We start from the raw sequence: 18,815 nt of genomic DNA on the forward strand, positions 1-18,815 counted from the left end.
ACAGAAATGCCCAACTTCAGAGGATGCTCTGGTCCCTATTCCTAGTCTTGGCAGATATTCTGCTTCTGATCCCGGCAGGATGCCCACCTCCAGGACAACATGGGAAGTCTTTCTGAGTCCAGCAGAGGACCCTGGGGGCTGGGTTGGAGGCTCTTCTTGACTTCCGCTCTCTGGCAGGGCAGGGGTTAATGGTGAATTGCAACACATCTCTGGGCTGAGTCACCTCCTACTGACACTCCCCCCAATTTCCCTCCCTTGAAGCTTTATAAAGAGGACCAGAGACTGGAGAGTGAAAAGAACTGGAGGGAAGACCTTCCCACCCCCGCCCCACACCTAGCCCTGCTCCCTCAGGCTCCCAGGATTCTCAGAGCAGAGGGCACAAATTCTGAAGCTCTTGCCTGGTGGGACCATGGACTGGCAGCGGCTGTGGTTGGGCTTCCTACTCCCGCTGACTGTCTCATGCCAGGTTGTGGGGCCCGGAGAGAAGGAGGCAGCTGTGGTGAGTCTCCTGGGAAAGCCAGACCCAGGCTGGGGGAGGGATGGAGGAACTGCTCCTTAGTCCCATCCAAGCTGCCCCTTGACCTACAACTGCCTGCCCTGCCCTTCGCTCCTCTAATCCATGATCCACCCCTACCCATCCCTACTCCCTCCCCTCATACTCTCCTAAGATGCCTCTCCTTCAGTCCTTCCACATCTGTCCCCTCCTATCCTAATGGGCTGTTAGGTCATGTAGAAGCTTCACCCAGAGACTAATCCCCTTTTGATGTTATCTGTTGACCCCTACCCTCATCATAGGATTACTTGTTGCAGTATGGTTACCTACAGAAGCCTCTAGAAGGACCTGACAACTTCAGGCCTGAAGATATCATAGAGGCGCTGAGGTGAGAGGTTGTAAGGTGCATGCTTTCAGGGTCAAGTTCACGAGATCCTTTTCTCTTCTCACCTCTTCCATTCCCCAGGCCCACCTCTGCCTGCCTCACATGTATTTCGGGGATCCAGGGAATGCGTGGTGGGACCTGGGGTCAGAGGGGGAGTCAAGGATGAGGGCACAGTTGTTGGATCTTCCTAGGCCCTAAGCACTTCTTTGGAGGCTCCATCCCACATTATATCCAAAATACTATTATTTGGCCATGTCCTACAGGCGGTATAATTTATATAAGTTGGAGCTGAGTTGTTGACATGATGTTGCCTTTCAAAGACATTTAATCCAGCATTTATTTCTTTCTGTTTTGAAGTTTTCTTTTCATATTTTGGGTCTAATGGGTCGTTTCTCAGATATGTTCCCAGTCCATGGAAAAGCCACAATACTTGTGGTGCCTGATGGATGAAATCGCCCCAGAGCAGGCAGGCTGGACCGGGGACGGGGTGTCCAGCCAGGAGGGGAGAAAGCAGAGGGAGGATGGGCCCTCGGGTGGTGGCAGTGGTGAGGGAGTCTCAGAGAAGGAGTAGGAGCTTCCCAGGGCAGGAGGAGGCTCGAGATTGCAGTAGAGGAAGAAGGCAACGCCAGGGAGCACTTTATCCAAATAAGAGCGTGAACACAGGGAGGTGAGGCTGGGGTATTGCCATCTATGCAGAACAGAAGAGGAAGGCCGGATTACGAGGACTGGATCCTGGAGCGATCCCGTTGCCTCCAGAGCTTTTCCGCCAGTCTCTGTCATTACGTCGGGCCAAAGGGGACCAAAGAGCTATCCCGATTGCTCAGTTGTTCCAGATGCCCCTGTCCTGCTGGCCCATCCCTCTCCCTCTTCCCAGAGCTTTTCAGGAAGCATCTGAACTGCCGGTCTCAGGTCGGCTGGATGATGCCACAAGTGCCCGTATGAGGCAGCCCCGCTGTGGCCTGGAGGACCCCTTCAACCAGAAGACCCTTAAATACCTGCTGCTGGGTGAGAACTGAGCCTGGGAAGGTGGGGGGGGCGGTCATGACTCTGGAGCAGAGGTGACATTGGGACAGCCTGGACCAGCTCATCATTGAATGGATGGTAATCTGGTAATTGACTGATCACCACTTGCCTGGAAGTGCTGTTTCTTGGCTTTGCTGAGTGAGTGCCCACGCTCAGGGGAGCTGTCCAGAGCTGGCAAAGGTTTCTGTGCTTCTAATCTACTTTTTGGTTCAATAACCAGGCCGCTGGAGAAAGAAGCATCTGACCTTCCGCATCTTGAACCTACCGTCCACCCTACCATCCTACACAGCCCGGGCAGCCCTGCTTCAAGCCTTCCAGTACTGGAGCAATGTGGCTCCCTTGACCTTCCGCGAGGTGAAGGCTGGCTGGGCAGATATCCGCCTTTCCTTCCATGGCCGCCATAGCCCGTACTGCTCCAATTCCTTTGACGGGCCGGGTAGGCACCAGCTCGCAGCTCTCCCACCTCACAGACCTCTGTCTCCTTGAGCCAGTGACTCTGGAAACTTAATGTCAGGCCGCCCCCCTATGCTCAACTGCATCCACACTCTCCAACCACCTTCTCATATTCCCTTGGGGAGCAACATGTCATCTCCCTGGGGCCTCAGCAGGCCTGTTTCTTTGAAGCTTATGCCTTCTTCCTTAGCTTAAGTTCCTCTGCTCAAGGCATACTCCAGGGAGGACTGGAGGGCCAAAGACAGCAGAGTGACTAGGTGGTAACAGGACAGAGCGATGGGCATCCGTGAGAGATCGGGGTGGTGACAGGGAAATCTGAAAGGAGTGAGAGGTGTCCAAGAGATAGTCCGTCTGCTTGGGGGGATTTTAAGGGACGAGAGTAACGAGTTTGTAACAGGCAGGGGATGCTCCACCCCAGGAGACTCTGATCTCCTGCCTGTCCACCTTTGCCTTGTCCAGGGCGGGTCCTGGCCCATGCCGACATCCCAGAGCTGGGCAGCGTACACTTTGATGAAGATGAGCTCTGGACTGAGGGGACCTACCGGGGGGTGAACCTGCGCATCATCGCAGCCCATGAACTGGGCCATGCCCTGGGGCTGGGGCACTCCCGATACACCCAGGCCCTCATGGCTCCTGTCTACGCTGGCTACCGGCCCTACTTCAAGCTGCACCCTGATGATGTGGCTGGGATCCAGGCTCTCTATGGTTAGTCCTTTCCCCTAGTCCTCACGAGGGTTAGTCTGACCAGTGTCTCTTCAAGCATAAAGACACAGGTCTAATCTTCATGGAGGGAAATGGCCTGGCTTCTTTCTCTTCCTCCTGCCCCGTTATTCAGGCTTCTTCATTTTCAGGAGTTGGTTTTCTTGTTTCGGCCTCACTGCGTGGTTAGTGGTATCTCAGTTCCCCAATCAGGGACTGAACCCTGGCTGAGGCAGTGAAAGCCTGGAGTCCTAACCACTAGGCCCCCAGGGATCTCCCAGGAGCTGTCTCTGACACTTCCAGGTCTAATCTTCCTTCCAGACCTCTCTCCTCTGACACCTGCTCTAGTGGATGAACGATGAACATTCCAGCAATCCCCTCTCTCCCTTCCTAGTACCTCTCAAAACTAAAACATGTCTGCTGCTGGTATCAATGTGATCTTTCCTCCCGCCAACGAAAGCTCTGCAGGTTTTCATTTTCCTCTCTATGCGACCTCTGAGCTTAACTTACAGTAGGAGCGTGGGGAGGCCAGTGCTCTGAGTTCTTTCCCTGAGCAGTATTAGTTACCTTGCAGGCAAGAAGGGCCCCGAGATAGGGGAGGAGGAGGAGGAAGACACGGCACTCCCCACCACAACCCTGGTGCCCACAGAACCTGGTCCCATGCCAGACCCCTGCAGTGGCGACCTGGATGCCGTGATGCTGGGTAAGACTCTTTCCCTCCAGGCTTGTGGGCAGGCAGTGGGGCAGGCTGCTGTCCTTGAGACCTGGACAAATGGGAGTGACATAGGACCTCAGGGTGATCAGTGGAGGTTAGATTCTAGGCAGGGGTGAGTGGCCATGGATGGAGGTATGTGGCCTGGGGAGGGAGGATTCAGAGCTAAATTCAAGACGGGCCAGGCAGGACATTACCTCCGTTGTTGGTCTGTGAGAGCCACCAAACACATCCGGAAATACAGCAAGATGGAGAAAACAGTCTTGACAAATGTCTGTAGAGAAGGTGTTATACCCACGTGGAAGGACAACTTGGAAGCCACCTGGAGTAGACGGTGAGGTCCCTAAGTGGGAGCAGCTATCCACAGGGCTGATTTACTGTGAATGACAGAGGAGAGGCTGAACACTTCTCTGCCCTTAGTAATCCTCTCCTTGAATGAAAGTTGAATGAATATTTGGGGGGTCAGCCTGCCTGAGATACCCAGAAGTCTTTATTTGACCGCTGTCTTAAAAAAAAAAAAATCATTTGGCGGCCTCAGGACTTTGTTTCATCACGTGGGATCATTTGTTGAGGTGCATGGTCTGTCTAGTTGTAGCTCAAGGGTTCCAGAATCCATGGGCTCAGTCGTTGTAGCACATGGGCTTAGCTGCTCTGAGGCATGTGGAACCACCCTGGACAGGGATCAAACCTGTGTCCCCCGCATTGGCAGGCTTATTCTTAACTGCTGGACCAGTAGGGAAGTCCCGATACCTGTCTTTTTGACTTGTTGACACACCTCCTGCTCTTAGGGCCCCGAGGAAAGACCTACGCCTTCAAGGGAAATTATGTGTGGACTGTGACAGATTCAGGATTGGGTCCCTTGTTCCAAGTGTCTGCCCTCTGGGAGGGGCTCCCAGGAAACCTGGATGCAGCTGTCTACTCTCCTCGGACCCAATGGATACACTTCTTTAAGGGTAAGGGCACTAGTTTACAGCGTGCTACCAGAGGAGGGCCTGTGATTAGAGACGCCATGAAAGGAGGGAGGGATGAGAAGTTTCTAGAGGGTGGAGCAGAGGAGCTGACAGTCATCACCTGGGGACAGAGGTGACTTGTTCTTTCCTTCTATGCTCTCAGGAGACAAGGTGTGGCGCTACATTAATTTCAAGATGTCTCCTGGCTTTCCCAAGAAGCTGAATAGGGTAGGACCCAACCTGGATGCTGCTCTCTATTGGCCTGTCAACAAAAAGGTGTTCCTCTTTAAGGTATAACCCTCAAAGGAAGGGCAAATCCCTCGTAGGGGAGGCGGGCTACCTCCCATGGAAAAGCAAAGACTTGCTCTGGAAGGAAGTTCTGCAGCTGCCATGGGCTGAGAGTAGACCTTGGTGGGGGTGGCGGGGCGGGGGGGTGGTCCCTAAGCCCCCTCGTCATCCTTCTCTTCTCGCTGCCTACCCCACACCTAGGGCTCTGGATACTGGCAGTGGGATGAGCTGGCCACTACTGACTTCAGCCGCTACCCCAAACCAACCAAGGGATTGTTTACAGGAGTGCCAGACCAGCCCTCGGCCGCCATGAGCTGGCGGGATGGCCGTGTCTACTTCTTCAAGGGCAAACAGTACTGGCGCCTCAATCAGCAGCTTCGAGCAGAGAAAGGCTTTCCCAGAGAAATCGCCCACGACTGGGTGTACTGTCGTCCCCCAAACACCACCGCCTCAGATGGGGACACGGATTCCTCGGTCACAGGCACAGACCCTTCAGCCACAGGATAACACTGAGTACCATTTCCTTGGGCCACAGATACACCCTGAACTCTGACGGCTCACCCAGAGATACAATCTTGGACGTTATCCCCTCAGTCACAGACTTCAGCACCCTTTCATTCCCTGGTAATGTCACTCTCTCAGAGGCCTGAGACCTCAGTCAAATGTATGCTGCAGCACAAGCATGAAGCATGGACCTCGAGCCTCTAAATGACCCAGCTCCAGTCCCCACCTCCCTGTCCTCTTTCCCTCCTGGTCAGTGACTCTAACTCAGCCTCCAGCTCCACCCATTTCTCCCCCATCCTAGATAGCACTTCCAACTGTGTCATTTTCTCTCTGGAGGACATTGGTAGAAGGCATCCATCAGGCGTTTAGCTGACAGCAGGCCACAGCTGGGAATGCCTGGGTCCTGTTCTTCTTAGATAAAGAACACGGAAACAGCATGGCCAGTAAAATGAGCAATGGCTTTGGATTCCTTGAGAATCACATCAACTTGCTTATGACTTTGGGCAAGATAATTAACCTTACTAAGCCTCAGGTTTCCCATCTGAAAAATAAGGTTAACACCAATCCCGCAGGGTTGTTCCATTAAATGAAATACTGTGTGTGAAGTGCCTGGCACATCTGTGCTTAATAAAGTTTAACTCCATCTTCACAGGGCTTCCCAGGTGACTCAGTGGTAAAGAATTTACCTGCTAATGCAGGAGATACAGTTTCAATTCCCTGGAGGAGGAAATGGCAACCCACTCCAGTATTCTTGTCTGAGAAATCCCATGGACAGAGGAGCCTGGTGAACTATAGTCCTTGGGGTCACAAAGAGTTGGACACAACTGAGCGACTGTGCGCGCGTGTACCGTGTTCGTAAGAGAGGACCGAACGGTTCTTCCTCTGGTGTGTGCCGCTCCTATAGGGGCCTGGCCTGATGAACGTACCTTCATCAGATCTTTAAGGGACAGAGGACTCGTCAGTATGACTAACTCGTTGTTTTGGGGTGCAAAGAGAAAAAAGAGGAGCAACAGAAGAGGCTAGACTCCGAGGTTCAGTGTTCCATGTCATTTTATTCACATGTTCCCATGTTCCTCTTCCCTCCCATTGTAACCTTGCTGCCGGGGGAGGGACATATCTTCCTTCATGCTGTCTGAGGAACCAGGGAACAGACTTTGGGCAGGTGAATCAGGGGAGCGGAGAGTTAGAACGGGTTAGCGGCTAGGACGATGCTCTGGTTAAGGAGATTAGTGGCCCCTATAGTGAGAGGCAGAGAAGGCACTTGTTTCCCACACAGCCCTGAAGACCAGGCTCCTTTGGGCAAAAGGGCGAGATTCTGGCACGTGGGCCAATGCTCTCTGCTTGGAGCAAGAAGCCAGCTTTGAGGGACCGTGGGTGCAGAGCCAGGCAGTGCCCTGTGGTCCTCCCCACATTGAGAAGGGAAAGGAAAGCACCATGGAGGACAGATACCCCCAACTGAGGTAGGAGAAGGGGGCTTGAGTCTGGAAGTCCAGAGAGAAAGGCGAACCAGGAACTCAACTGCTCCCTGATGAGGGGCCTGGGAATCAGGGATCCCGGAGCCCCACTGGTGCCCTTCTCCCCGTCAAAAAGCTATCACGTGCTTTAGGAGCCTTCCTGATTTTCTATAGGTAGGTCCTATGAAAACAATACCCCTTACTTGATCATTGAGAGGCACACTGACGTGGGTATATAGAAGGCTATTTGGGTAATGGCCCTCCTTGGTTTGCTTTGAAGGGAATGAGGGAGTCAGTTACTTTAGGGATCAGCGCACCTCTATCACTGGACAGAGGTAGGTGCTTATACTTCCATTCTTTTCCTTACCCCACCCAGAGTCCTCTCTATCTGTCCCTGAAACATATCTCTACAGGGCTGGTCTGGGTTGGAGCACAGATTCCATCTCCAGGTCCAAGAGGTGGGGAAGTCTGTGTGTGGATTCTGCAGGCCCAGGCCCTGCCCACCTAGTGTTCCCAGGCCCTTGTTCCCAGGGTGAGGGCATCAGTGGAGGTTTAGGCTCAGGTCCGGGTGGGAGGAACCAGAAGGTGCAGTGAGGGGGAGAGTGGAACCACAGTCAGAATCCAGGTCCAGGACAGTGTGGGGAGCCTGGGTGCCTGGTCCTAGCTGGCGCTCTCGAAGGCTCTGGAAATAACTCTGGAGGGGCAGGGCAGATAGGGCATAATAAAGGGCCTGGATCAGAACCCACCCTCCCATCCTGACCATCCCCCTGTGCCTGCTGCCCCAGTCCCAGAGCAGCCCCCACGCCTCCACTCACTGGAGCCAGACTGTCGGCAGGGTTCCGTGCGCTGGCAGGGAGCTGGCGCCGGTAGCTGCCCTCACAGAGCGCCGCCCCAGGGGAGGTCCGGTGCCACTTGGCCTCCTGATGACGGATCCGGAGGAGCTGGAGATGCCTTCGCTGGTGACTCAAGACCACTGCTTGGGAGGGGACAATACAGACTCAGGGAGGCCTCTTTAGACTCTGAAGCCCACCCCCAAATACACTCATACTCTAGAGAAACCCATTCGCTTTCCCTGTTACATCTCTCTCAAACCTCATCCCCCTCCCAGTTATTCTAAAGAAACTTTTCTTTGGAATCCTCCTGCTCTTCCCTCCTGACTTCCCGGAGGTCTTCCTATCCTTCCACATCCGTCCCCAGTAACTCCACCCTGCTCCCCAACCTCCGGACAATTTCTCTTCTCATTCTTACCCAGGCTTTTGACTCCTCCAACCCTAACTTTTTTTCAGTGGCCTGCCTCATACACCTTAGACACCTCTGTCTTTTGCCCTCAGGTGTATTTTCCCCCTTCACCTCTTTAAGTCTGGGAACCAGGGACACAGGTTGTCCGCTGTCTATACCACGGCGGTAACTCACCATTGGCGTGGCCTCCATGTTCCTCATCCATGAGCTTCCACTGGGCCAGGGCCCCAAGGGCCCCCAGGGCTGGCCAGGTCCCCAGCAAGACCCAGCTATACCAGCAGAGAGGAGGCAAGGCTGGAAGTGCCTGCAAGCGTTGGCCCAGCCGACTGCCCAGCGCCAGCCCCTCTAGGAAGTAGTCAGCACAGGCCACCAGCACCGCGGCACCCAGCAGGGCTGTGCCCAGAACTGTGAACGGACGTGGCCACCGAAGCGTGAACAGGGCTCCCAGCAGTGCCAGCCCCACCAGCCCCCCAGCTGGCACCCAGGCTGAAGGTGGCTGGTAGATGGGCTCGGTGCCCAGCAGGACCCCGGCTCCCAGGGTTAGGCCTAGTAGGAGACCAGTCAGGAAGAGCCCGACACTGCGAACCAGCATGGTGACCAGGCCGCAGAGGAGTCCGATGCCGAGCGCGATGCCCGCGCTCACCTCCAGGCTCAGCTGTGTCTCCAGCACTCGCTCCTTATGGCACAGCAGGAAGATCACCAGGGCTCCTGACAGCAGGCCTGAGAGAAACACCACTGCCTTGAAGCAGCGGTAGCCTGGGAAGGGAGGCAGGAGGCAATGAGAGGCAGAAAGTGGTGGGTGGGGGAGGGTCGACAGAGCTGGACAGGGATAGGAATGGCTAACCAGAGGAGCAGAAGTCAGGAGCAGCACCCCCAGGGACCTCACGGCCAAGGGCAGAAAGGGGGACTTTTCAGGAACTGTGAGGGGATGGGAGGGCAAATCAGGAGGGAAGAGGGATGCATTGAGGGGAATAAGTATAGAAAAAACGTTTCGTCCTTTCAGGCATGGTAGACGGGAAGAAGTCAGCACAGGCTAATTCAGGTTATTGGGGAATGGAATTTTGAAGTGGGAGGCAAGGGGAGGTAAAACGATAGTTGCCAGGGGTCAGAGCTGAAGGTGGGCGCGTGGGGGACGGAAGAAGAGCTGGCAAGAGCGGCATTGGCCACACTGAACCAGGCATCCCCCGACAGAGGGGTGGAGATGGCTCAGGGGCAAAGGCGGAAGCTGGCGTCGTGCCTGTGGGCGACAGTCTCGGGCAGCTGCCCCCCAGAACCCTGGCCCCGCCCTCACCGAAGCAGCAGTAGATGATTCCAAAGCAGCAGCAAAGGGCACACACCAGGGCGGGTGCCAGGTCAGGACTGTCCTGGGGTTGCAAGACACATCTCAGGTCTGGAGGCTCTGGGAGTTGTTGATTGAAGGGCCTGGGGTCAGAGGTCATGGCCAGGGACAGCAAGGCTTCCTCCATGGCCGAAGAGAAGGTGGTCACAGAGGGGAAGGTCAGTATCAGCTCCTCTCATCCATCCATGAATGTCTTGAGGGGGCTGAGAAACCTGCAAGGGGGTAAGGGGGCAGGAACTCAGGTGCCCATGAACTCATGAACTCAGGATGCCTTTCTTTTTAAAGAAAGGCCAATTTCAGGATGGAGCTTAGTTCTGCTGGGGAAACTGAAGAAACCTACAGGACACGGATGAGAGCGGCCAGCTGTCTATCACCCTCTAAAACAAGGACATTTAGTGGAACTTCAAATCTTAAAAGGTAATGAGTCTCGGCTCCCTGGCTTTTCGGGGTGGGGTGGGAGGAGTAGGAAGTCCTCCGTCTGTGGAAGAGGGTGCTGTGGGCTAAAGGCTCAGCAGCCTGTCCCAGTTGAAAAGAAAGCTTGTCCCGTCTACAGCTGGGACTCAAAACCATCCCACTGGATGGGGAAGGGTGGAGTTAGTAGAGGAGGGAGGAGAAGGAAGAGGAGAGAATGAGTCATGGTGGGGGTCTTCCAACAGCTGCTCCAACCCCAGAGAGGGAAGAGGGAAAAAAACCAGACACCAGAAGAGGAATCAAGTAGAGACAGTAACCAACACTTTGTCAGGGTTGGGAAGCCTTGGCTTCAGGTGGAGATGGGGTTACTGGGGAAAGGTGTCCGTCCAGCCACAGTCCAATTCCCACCGATCCCTCATGTACTAAGCAGGCGCCGTGCTCACAGGCATCTCACATCCTCCCCTCAGGACACTGATGGGACTCTTTCTACCTTTCCCTCTCCCTGGGGTGTCAGGGCTGCCAGTGGGATTTGAACTCAGCTCCTGAGAGGAGAACACCAAGGAGGGCCTGGCATTGGGGGCACTAAAGGAATGGGGTGGAGTGGGCACAGGCACGTCCTTTCAGCTGCCTTCTTTTGGATATCAAGGTCTTAACAAGCAGGGAGGGGACTTGGCCTGGGGAGTCCCCGGGGCTCCTCTCCTCGATCCTTGGAAGTCTGGGGACCCTAATCAAGGAGAGATTGGGGAGGGGGTGTTAACTACTCACCACCCTGTCAGGGCTGAGGAAAGGACGGGGTAGACGTGCTTCCCTAGCCCCCCAGCTGCATCCCTGCCCAGAGTCTGAGGCGTCCGGGCGCTGTCGGGCGCGGGCACCCCTAGGGCCGCTCTGTTCTCTGCCCCCTAAACTCTTGCAAGTCGTACCGCAGCCCAAGCCCCAGTGAGCTAAAAGCAACCAGCTTGGGGGGTGGAGGAAGGGGACAGGGTGTGTGTGTGTGGGGGTGACATCACGGGGCGGGACCCTCCAAATCTTTTCCCTGTGTGTGTGTGGGGGGGGACCCAGTTTGCCTACTGCTCTAGGCTGGGATCAAAGACCCCCAGCCATAGCCGGGAGGGGTTTTGGGGGAACCGCAAGAGGTTTGGGGAATGGTCTCTGAATACCTATGCGCTGACTCAGCAACTCGAAGCTTTCAAATCCCCTATGGTGTCCCAGCGCTCCCCTACTCCGGCTTGGTTTCTTCCACTTCCCAGAGAATTGGAGTATTGTCTCCTGGAGAACTTGGTGGTCCGGATCGGGGACCCCGGGAAGGGGCTCTTACTGGTCTGGGGCGCCGGCGAGGGGTTCATGGGTAGAAAAACTTGCGGAGCAAGACGGGGGTCTGGAAGGGGGACTAACGGAGAGGCGTTTGCAGAGCAGGGGGCCGACAGAGAGGGTACCCAAGCCGGGTCTGCGTGGGGGCGGGGGCGCTTGTCAGCGTCGACCAAACCTCTTGGTATGCAAACGAGATGCAAAGAAGCATGCAGGGATGTGTTTTTTGGCACTCCGCTCGGGTCCTAAACTCAGCGGAGCCACTCTCCCAGTCCTCCGGCCCCGCTTCGTGACGGGGCCTGAGAGCTGCATCCAGAGGGGCGGATACGGGCCGTGGGAGCTACAGTTATACAAGGCAGTTCCCCAGCTGGGTCAGGCGCTGCGGGGGCCGAGGGTTGCTGGGAAAGAAGCGGCAGCGAAGGAGGTCCAGGGTGGGGGTATGCCCGAGGCGTCCTCTGTCCTCTCCTCCGCTCCACCCCCGCATGATACCAAAGGGCCTCTGTCCTCGTTACAGGCAGCAGGGAAGGGGTCAGTGCGGTGGTTCCTCTACGTTCCCTGGTTTTGTCTGCAAGGGAAACAGACTGGGCTAGTCTGTGGCTTTCCTCTATCTCCTGGTCTCAGCAAAGCCCAAGAACACAGCCAGAGGAACCCTGAGAATCTGCTCCCAGCCCTCAGGCACTGCTGCAGGGCCCGCCTGCTTCGCTTCCGGTGGAGCAACCTTCGGGGACTCCACTTCAGCACGCGGAGGGCGGCAGCAAAGGGCCCTTTAAAGGGCGGACCCAGCGCTTCCCCAGGACCACCTCCTCTGGTTCGACTTAGCCTGCAGGACTAGCTTGCACCTCGGCCGACCGCTTTTACTTTTCCTTCCCGTGTCTTCCCTGGTGACCTCGGAAGTGGAAGTAGACGCGAATCGGCGGCCGCGGCGGGGACGGAAGGCGGAAGCAGAGCGTGAGCGGGAGGCGGAGCCGGGGGAGCTGCTCTCGTAGCTCCCCCTGGCCCTCGGCCCAGCTGCTCGAGGGGGAGGAGTTACCGCCGCTCTTCGGTACGTTACCTTGATCCCTTCTACCCAGCCCGAGGGTTAACAGGTTGACTCTGTCAGGGGCAGTCTCAAGCTCCGCCCCGAGATGTTCCTGAAGGGCCGCACGTCCCCACCCTTTTCTGGCAGCCTGCGGCCCCCTTTCCGGTCGTCTTTCCCTTTTTTCCCAAGAGTGACCCCAGGACCACACCCTTTGCGGTACCTCCGTTTTCCCCTGTTTCAGGGTTATAGCTTTCTGGGGAAAGTAAAAATAATAGGGGAGTTTGGAGGAGTGGGGGGAGGGAGCAGCGTTGCCGTTAATATTGTGTTAGCTTTATTGCTGGGGTGATAAATGCCCCCAAAATTTTAAAACAAGGGAGGTGGATGCATTCAATATATACCCAGTTGAAGATTATTTAACCTTTTTGTTGGGCCTATCCTTGATCATCCCCACTTGATACCTCTGTTACAGGCATCGGAAGTTCCCATGATGGCTGTGACCTGACACCCTCAGGAAGCCCCGGGGTCATGGCCCAGAAGCACCCCGGAGAAGGAGGGTTGTGTGGAGCCCACCACAGTGGTGGTGCCTCCCTCAGGTCTTTAGGACACTCTGTGGACCCTGACATACTTTCATTCTCAGGACTCAGGGACTCAGCGCGGCCTGCTCCTAATGGTACCCGCTGCCTCACAGAGCACTCTAGTCCTAAGTACACACAGCCCCCAAATCCAGCCCACTGGTCGGATCCAAGCCATGGACCCCCAAGGGGTCCAGGACCCCCTCTGGCTGGAGAGGACCCTGATCAGAGTGAGGCATCTTCAGAAGAGTCAGGAGTGGACCAGGAACTCTCAAGAGAGAATGAGGCTGGATACCAGGATGATGGGAACTCTTCTTTTCTTTCCATTCCATCTACTTGTAACTGCCAGGGAACCCCTGGAATCCCTGAAGGGCCTTACTCTGAGGGAGGAGATAGCTCTTCTAGCAACTTTTGCCACCATTGTACCTCTCCAGCTTTGGGGGACGATGAAGAGTTGGAAGGGGAATATGATGAAGAGGAACCTCTTAAGTTTCCCAGTGATCTTTCACGTGTGCCCAGTGAAAAGAAACCTGCACCCCGGAGACAACGGCACCGTGTTCCAGCCAAGGAGGACACTCGGGAGGGTGGACGAAGAGATCCCAGATCCCCTGGTCGACATCGGCTGGGCCGGAAACGGAGTCAGGCAGATAAACGCAGAGGACTGGGACTGTGGGGAGCAGAGGAACTGTGTCACCTTGGACAGGCAGGCTTCTGGTGGCTGATCGAACTGCTAGTGTTAGTGGGGGAGCACGTGGAGACTTGTGGCCATCTCGTCTATGCTTGCAGGCAGCTGAAAGGCAGTGATCTGGACCTTTTTCGTGTCTGGGTGGGAGTGTGGGCGGGGTGGCTGGGGGGCCGGGCCCAGGCGGTGTCTCGGTCTCTGAGCCGGGCGTTTTGCTGTGGGGCAGGGCTGCTCGCCCGTTTTCTCAGGCTCGTCGGTGCTTTGCTGCCTCTGGCTCTCGCCCTTTTGTTGGGCTGTTTACAGTTGGGCTGGCGGTTTCTGGTAGGATTGAGTGATCGGTTAGGCTGGAGGGGTAAAGCCACCTGGCTCTTGTCTTGGCTGGCTTCTCCCACCTGGCAGCGTTGCCTGATTCTGCTGAGAGAGAGCAGGCCCTGGCAGCAGCTGGTAAGAATAGTTCAGTGGGGTTGGCTGGAGTTACCTTGGGTCAAACAGAGGACCAGTAGGCAGGGGAATGGACCTGTAGCTGGTGGTCGTTACTGCCAGCCTGAAGAGGAAGTGGCTCGACTCTTGACCATGGCTGGGGTTCCTGAGGATGAGCTAAACCCTTTTCACGTGTTGGGGGTTGAAGCCACAGCATCAGATGTTGAACTGAAGAAGGCCTATAGGCAGCTGGCAGTGATGGTGAGTACCCTTCCCTCTGTTTCCAGTTCTTTGTTCCCATATTTTATTTTCCATTTCAATTTTTAGGTGAGTAGAGGAAGAGAGTAGAAAATTAACTTGAAGATGAAAATTATCTTTAATTCTCAGGAAAGAGTTGTAAAGGGGATCTGCTTTTCCCTTAAAGTTTTGTGTCATGAAATTCTTTTTCTCAGTGAAAATAAATGAACCTGGTATAGTAGACAGTGCTGGACTCACTCACCCTGGAATATCCAGGTGAAATCCCTCCTAGTAGGTTGGAGAAGAGGCCTAGTCAGAACGTTTATCAGTTCCTCCTGAACAAATGAGGGGTTTCTGAACACGGGGAAATCCAACTGTCTTCCTAGTGAGGCAAGTGTGGGAGGATTCAGAGAGTACATGTGAGTGATTATTCCAGGACCAGGTGGAAGAAAAGCTATTTCAAGACCAACAACCCAGGCTGGGAAAGGGAAGGCGAATGGGACATAAATCTTGGAGAGACATGTACGTATGTATGTCATACATGAAAATGTTGGTGATTAGGTAGGATATAGGTGGCTGTGACTTAAATGCTTGAGGGAAATGGTTTAATATGAGCATGCAATCAAATTGCTTTTAGAAGTAGATATTTGGTCGCTATTTTTAGATGTGATTGTTAACTGCTATTTCTGTACAAGTAAAACTGTTATGAATATAAGTGCATTCTGCGTGCTAAGTCGCTTCAGTCGTATCTGACTCTTTGCGACCCTAGGCACTGTAGCCTGCCAAGCCCCTCTGTCGGTGGGATTCTCCAGGCAAGAGTATTGGAGTGGGTTGCATGTCCTTCTCCATGGGATTGAACTTCCATTTCTAAATCTCCTGCGCTGACAAGCGGATTCTTTACGACTAGGGCCACCTGGGAACTCCATGATTTAAGTAATGTGTGTAAATTGCATTGGAGGACTATTTGAGTAAATGGAACTTGACTGGTAAAATACCAGTGTGCAAATTACCTCAGTGGTTGCATGACATGAAAGAGGAATGGGCAACCAGAGTTTCCATTAACCATTCTAGGTACAATAAAATACCAGACCTGAAACTTAACAGATAACTAAATTAGTTTGGTGGGACATATATGCCCCTTACTGGATGGCCTGGGTTATTCTGAGAGTGAGGAACAGTGTTCACACTCAAATTGTTACTAACGGTAGAGGTCTTTCCTCACCTTCATGTCTTTTAGCAGATTTCGTCTCTTGGGGAATGTCATTCAAAAATTCTCCTTTTCAACTTACTTTCTTGAAGTAAAGTTCCCTGAATCTCAGTAGAACTGTCCCACAACCTGAAGTTACCTCCTTGTTCTGGGCCAGAGTATATGTGATCTCTTTTTGGCCAAGCCATGGGGCATGTGGAATCTTAGTTCCTTAAGATTGAAGCAGGGATTGAACCTGCACCCCTTGCATTGCAATGAAGCACAGTCTTAACCACTGGACGACCAGGCAAGTCCCTGAAATCTTTTATACAGCCTCTCACTGCCCTTATTAGGCCCTAACATGACCATTACTCACATTCTGTAAGCTTGGGGATATGAGAGAGATGACAGCATTCTGCAAGAGACTAGCTTTATCTCTGTTTTTGGTGAATGAGGATGGGAAAAATCAGGGAACTGTAGGAAGTGAGAATATTATTTGTCTTGGAGAAAAGGCTGAAAAGTGGATAAAAAACCTGAGGGTCATGGCATGTTATGGAACAGAAAGGCAAGCCATTGGAGGAAGTTTTGACTAGATATGAGAATTCCTAGTTAGAAACAGCTTGAGGACTGTCGGAACTCTGTGACTGACAGCAGAGTTAAGATACGAGTTTCGTATGTGTGGCAGGGTGATCAACCATCCTTGCTTGCCTGAAATTGAAAGGTTTCTTGAAACATGAAATTTAAATGCTAAAACTGGGACAGTTCCAGGCACACTAGGGTGATGGATCACCATAGTGCCAGATTCTCTGTATTCTGCTTCATGTGTATTCTCATTTAATACTCCTAACAGTCCATGATAGATAAAATACTCTAGGTCATGAAGTTAATGAGCAGTGGAGTCAGGACTTAAACGCAGATCTATCTGCAGAGCCAGAACAATTAACCATTAAGCTATATTGATTCTTCAAAAGGATGTTGAATATGAGGTTATCAACAATAACCTGTTGATATGAGGTTATTTTGACTCAAGATGGGGAGAGGGTTGGAATGGATATGTAATGAACTCTGTTTTGGTAGGTTCATCCTGACAAAAATCACCATCCTCGGGCGGAGGAGGCCTTCAAGGTTTTGCGGGCGGCTTGGGACATTGTCAGCAACCCTGAAAGACGGAAGGAATATGAGATGTAAGTTGGAGCTAGGAAATTATCAGGTAGGGTAAATGAATAACCTTCAGTAGCAGAGATCCCCGGACTTATGGATGAAGGCTCTCCCAAGGTAGAACTGAGGTGGCTTGTCTAGCTGGCCAAGGGCCTCAAGAGGCCAATAGATCTGTCTCCGTTTGTCCCTCACTCAATATCCTTACTTACATAGCCTTTTTTCTCTCAGGAAACGAATGGCAGAAAATGAACTGAGCCGGTCAGTGAACGAGTTTCTGTCCAAGCTGCAAGAAGCAATGAATACAATGATGTGCAGCCGGTGCCAGGGAAAGCACAGGTACGATTTAGCTGGGGCAGGGCCTGGGTGACCAAAAACGTTCCTGTATCATTGGCAGCTGTGGGATCCAGATGATAAGGAAAAAGACCCTGAGTTTCTACTTTTGCCATATTGTCAAGAGAGTGAGGATCTGAATTAGCAGCAAGATAAGATAGTATTTCTGGCTTTAAGATAGGTTGAGGGCAGGGCGTACATATGCGTACATAACAACTGAGTGGCGGTAATTTTAGATGTTTGTCAGTAACCATACTTGTGGGTTAACAGTGCGACATCAGTGGTGATTAGACTGAAGCAATGCTCTAGGCAGTCTTCACATATTATTATTCCTGTGAATTCACAGGAATTCACACATTCCTTTTGTTGAATTTCAGGAGGTTTGAAATGGACCGGGAACCTAAGAGTGCCAGATACTGTGCTGAGTGTAATAGGCTGCACCCTGCTGAGGAAGGTGACTTTTGGGCAGAGTCAAGCATGTTGGGCCTCAAAATCACCTACTTTGCAATGATGGATGGGAAAGTGTATGATATCACAGGTATACTTCTGTCCTCTGGAAGTACGGGCTCATATATGCTCAGAACTGTGATATTTTGGCTAATTGTCTCTCATGCTTGCAGAGTGGGCTGGATGCCAGCGTGTGGGAATCTCCCCAGATACCCACAGAGTCCCTTATCACATCTCATTTGGTTCGCGGATGCCAGGCACCAGTGGGCGGCAGAGGTAGGTGGTGTTTCTCTCAACAGTCTATCCACTGTTCTAGTTCTGAATATGGTTTCCAATGACATGCTGTTTAGGACATGTAGGTGTCTCACCATTTAAGAAGTTTGGGAGCTGACTCAGTATGTCTTTAACGTATGTATAAATAGATGAAATAGATAACCATTTGACTCCAGTATCTCTTGCCTCATCATGCCTTCTGTTTTCCTCTCAGAGCTACTCCAGATGCCCCTCCTGCTGACCTTCAGGATTTCTTGAGCCGGATCTTTCAAGTACCCCCGGGCCAGATGTCCAACGGGAACTTCTTTGCAGCTCCTCAGCCCGGCCCTGGGGCCACTGCAGCCTCCAAGCCCAACAGCACAGTACCCAAGGGAGAAGCCAAACCGAAGCGGCGGAAGAAAGTGAGGAGGCCCTTCCAACGTTGACACCCCTCGTCTTTCCTCCAATCAATGTCAGGGAGTCAAAAGGGCTGTGTACAGCACCAGATGGAATTTGATTTGTTTATTTTTAAATATTTAAAAAAGGGAAAATTTTAAGCTCAAATTGTTCACTCAGTACTTTTAGGAAGCCCGGAACCACTCTCCCTCCTCCACCAGCACCCAGGAACTGAATCTTGTCTTCTGACAATACCAAAGAAATAGGGGATGTCTAGAACAAAGAACCTGGGGCCTGGACCTGGGCTGGATGGTATCTCCCGTAGTGTGGGAGCTGGGTATTTCCCTGGGGTCTGGATGCCTTTATCTTGTCTTTTGCTTCTTAGAGCAGACACTCCCCTTAGCGCACCCGCCCCCCCCCCCCCCCCCCCCCCCCCCCGCCTTTAAACGAGTCTGTCTTATTTCTTGACTCATTTCAGGAGGGAGCCCCCTCCTTTGCCCCAGTATACTAGTTAAAAGAACAAGAAAGCATGTAACCCTAATTATAGGAGATACGTAAGAGTTCAGAGAGTGGGATCTCACATTATGGGTAAGGGTAATCACCCAACTTCATGCTTGTTGCTGCAGGGATGGCCAAAACTAGTAATTTTTAAAAAGCAAGATTCACGCCCTCTGCCCTTGGGTGAGGGGGAAGGGTAAAGGGGCTTCCGGCAGCCCCCTTATGATCCAAGGGTTTGTATTTTTTTAAGTTTGTTCATATTTGTATGTACATATCTATTTAAAGCCAGGGGATTATCTTTCTATAAATACGTAACTGGCAACCTGTATCTTCCCTCTCTTCTCTGCCCATATAGCTGGACCCC

At 52.9% G+C, this 18,815-nt stretch overlaps 3 protein-coding genes across 8 annotated transcripts; 2 read left to right on the top strand and 1 right to left on the bottom strand.

Moving 5' to 3' along the window:
- The first annotated feature begins 262 nt into the window (after positions 1-262).
- MMP19 (matrix metallopeptidase 19) lies at positions 263-6,156 on the top strand. Of its 2 annotated transcripts, XM_043890606.1 has the most exons (10): positions 263-499; positions 796-881; positions 1,753-1,883; positions 2,122-2,337; positions 2,814-3,059; positions 3,628-3,756; positions 4,554-4,718; positions 4,879-5,006; positions 5,205-5,508; positions 5,574-5,653. In XM_043890606.1, the coding sequence occupies exons 1-10, from the start codon at positions 410-412 to the stop codon at positions 5,651-5,653; spliced, it is 1,575 nt and encodes a 524-aa protein (XP_043746541.1). In that variant the 5' UTR covers positions 263-409. The 2 variants fall into 2 exon arrangements, with proteins under 2 accessions (XP_043746541.1, XP_043746534.1); XM_043890599.1 differs by having other exon boundaries at positions 264-499; positions 5,205-6,156.
- Positions 6,157-6,539: 383 nt separating this feature from the next.
- Positions 6,540-11,234, bottom strand: LOC122685744 (transmembrane protein 198-like). 5 transcript variants are annotated; one of them, XM_043890646.1, is made up of 5 exons: positions 11,108-11,234; positions 9,492-9,751; positions 8,375-8,956; positions 7,777-7,937; positions 6,540-7,655 (listed from the first exon to the last, which is right to left on the bottom strand). In XM_043890646.1, the coding sequence occupies exons 2-5, from the start codon at positions 9,664-9,666 to the stop codon at positions 7,503-7,505; spliced, it is 1,071 nt and encodes a 356-aa protein (XP_043746581.1). In that variant the 5' UTR covers positions 9,667-9,751; positions 11,108-11,234; the 3' UTR covers positions 6,540-7,502. The 5 variants fall into 5 exon arrangements, with proteins under 5 accessions (XP_043746581.1, XP_043746600.1, XP_043746572.1 ...); XM_043890665.1 differs by lacking the exon at positions 11,108-11,234 and adding an exon at positions 10,716-10,932 and having other exon boundaries at positions 8,375-8,920; XM_043890637.1 differs by lacking the exon at positions 11,108-11,234 and adding an exon at positions 10,716-10,932.
- A 185-nt stretch (positions 11,235-11,419) lies between these two features.
- DNAJC14 (DnaJ heat shock protein family (Hsp40) member C14) lies at positions 11,420-18,773 on the top strand. Its single transcript, XM_043890587.1, has 7 exons — positions 11,420-12,297; positions 12,743-14,208; positions 16,448-16,554; positions 16,757-16,864; positions 17,236-17,396; positions 17,479-17,581; positions 17,793-18,773. The coding sequence occupies exons 2-7, from the start codon at positions 12,799-12,801 to the stop codon at positions 18,001-18,003; spliced, it is 2,100 nt and encodes a 699-aa protein (XP_043746522.1). The 5' UTR covers positions 11,420-12,297; positions 12,743-12,798; the 3' UTR covers positions 18,004-18,773.
- The last annotated feature ends 42 nt before the right edge of the window (positions 18,774-18,815 follow it).

The sequence above is a fragment of the Cervus elaphus genome, chromosome 3, assembly GCF_910594005.1.
Source record: "Cervus elaphus chromosome 3, mCerEla1.1, whole genome shotgun sequence".
Taxonomy (NCBI): Eukaryota; Metazoa; Chordata; class Mammalia; order Artiodactyla; family Cervidae; genus Cervus; species Cervus elaphus.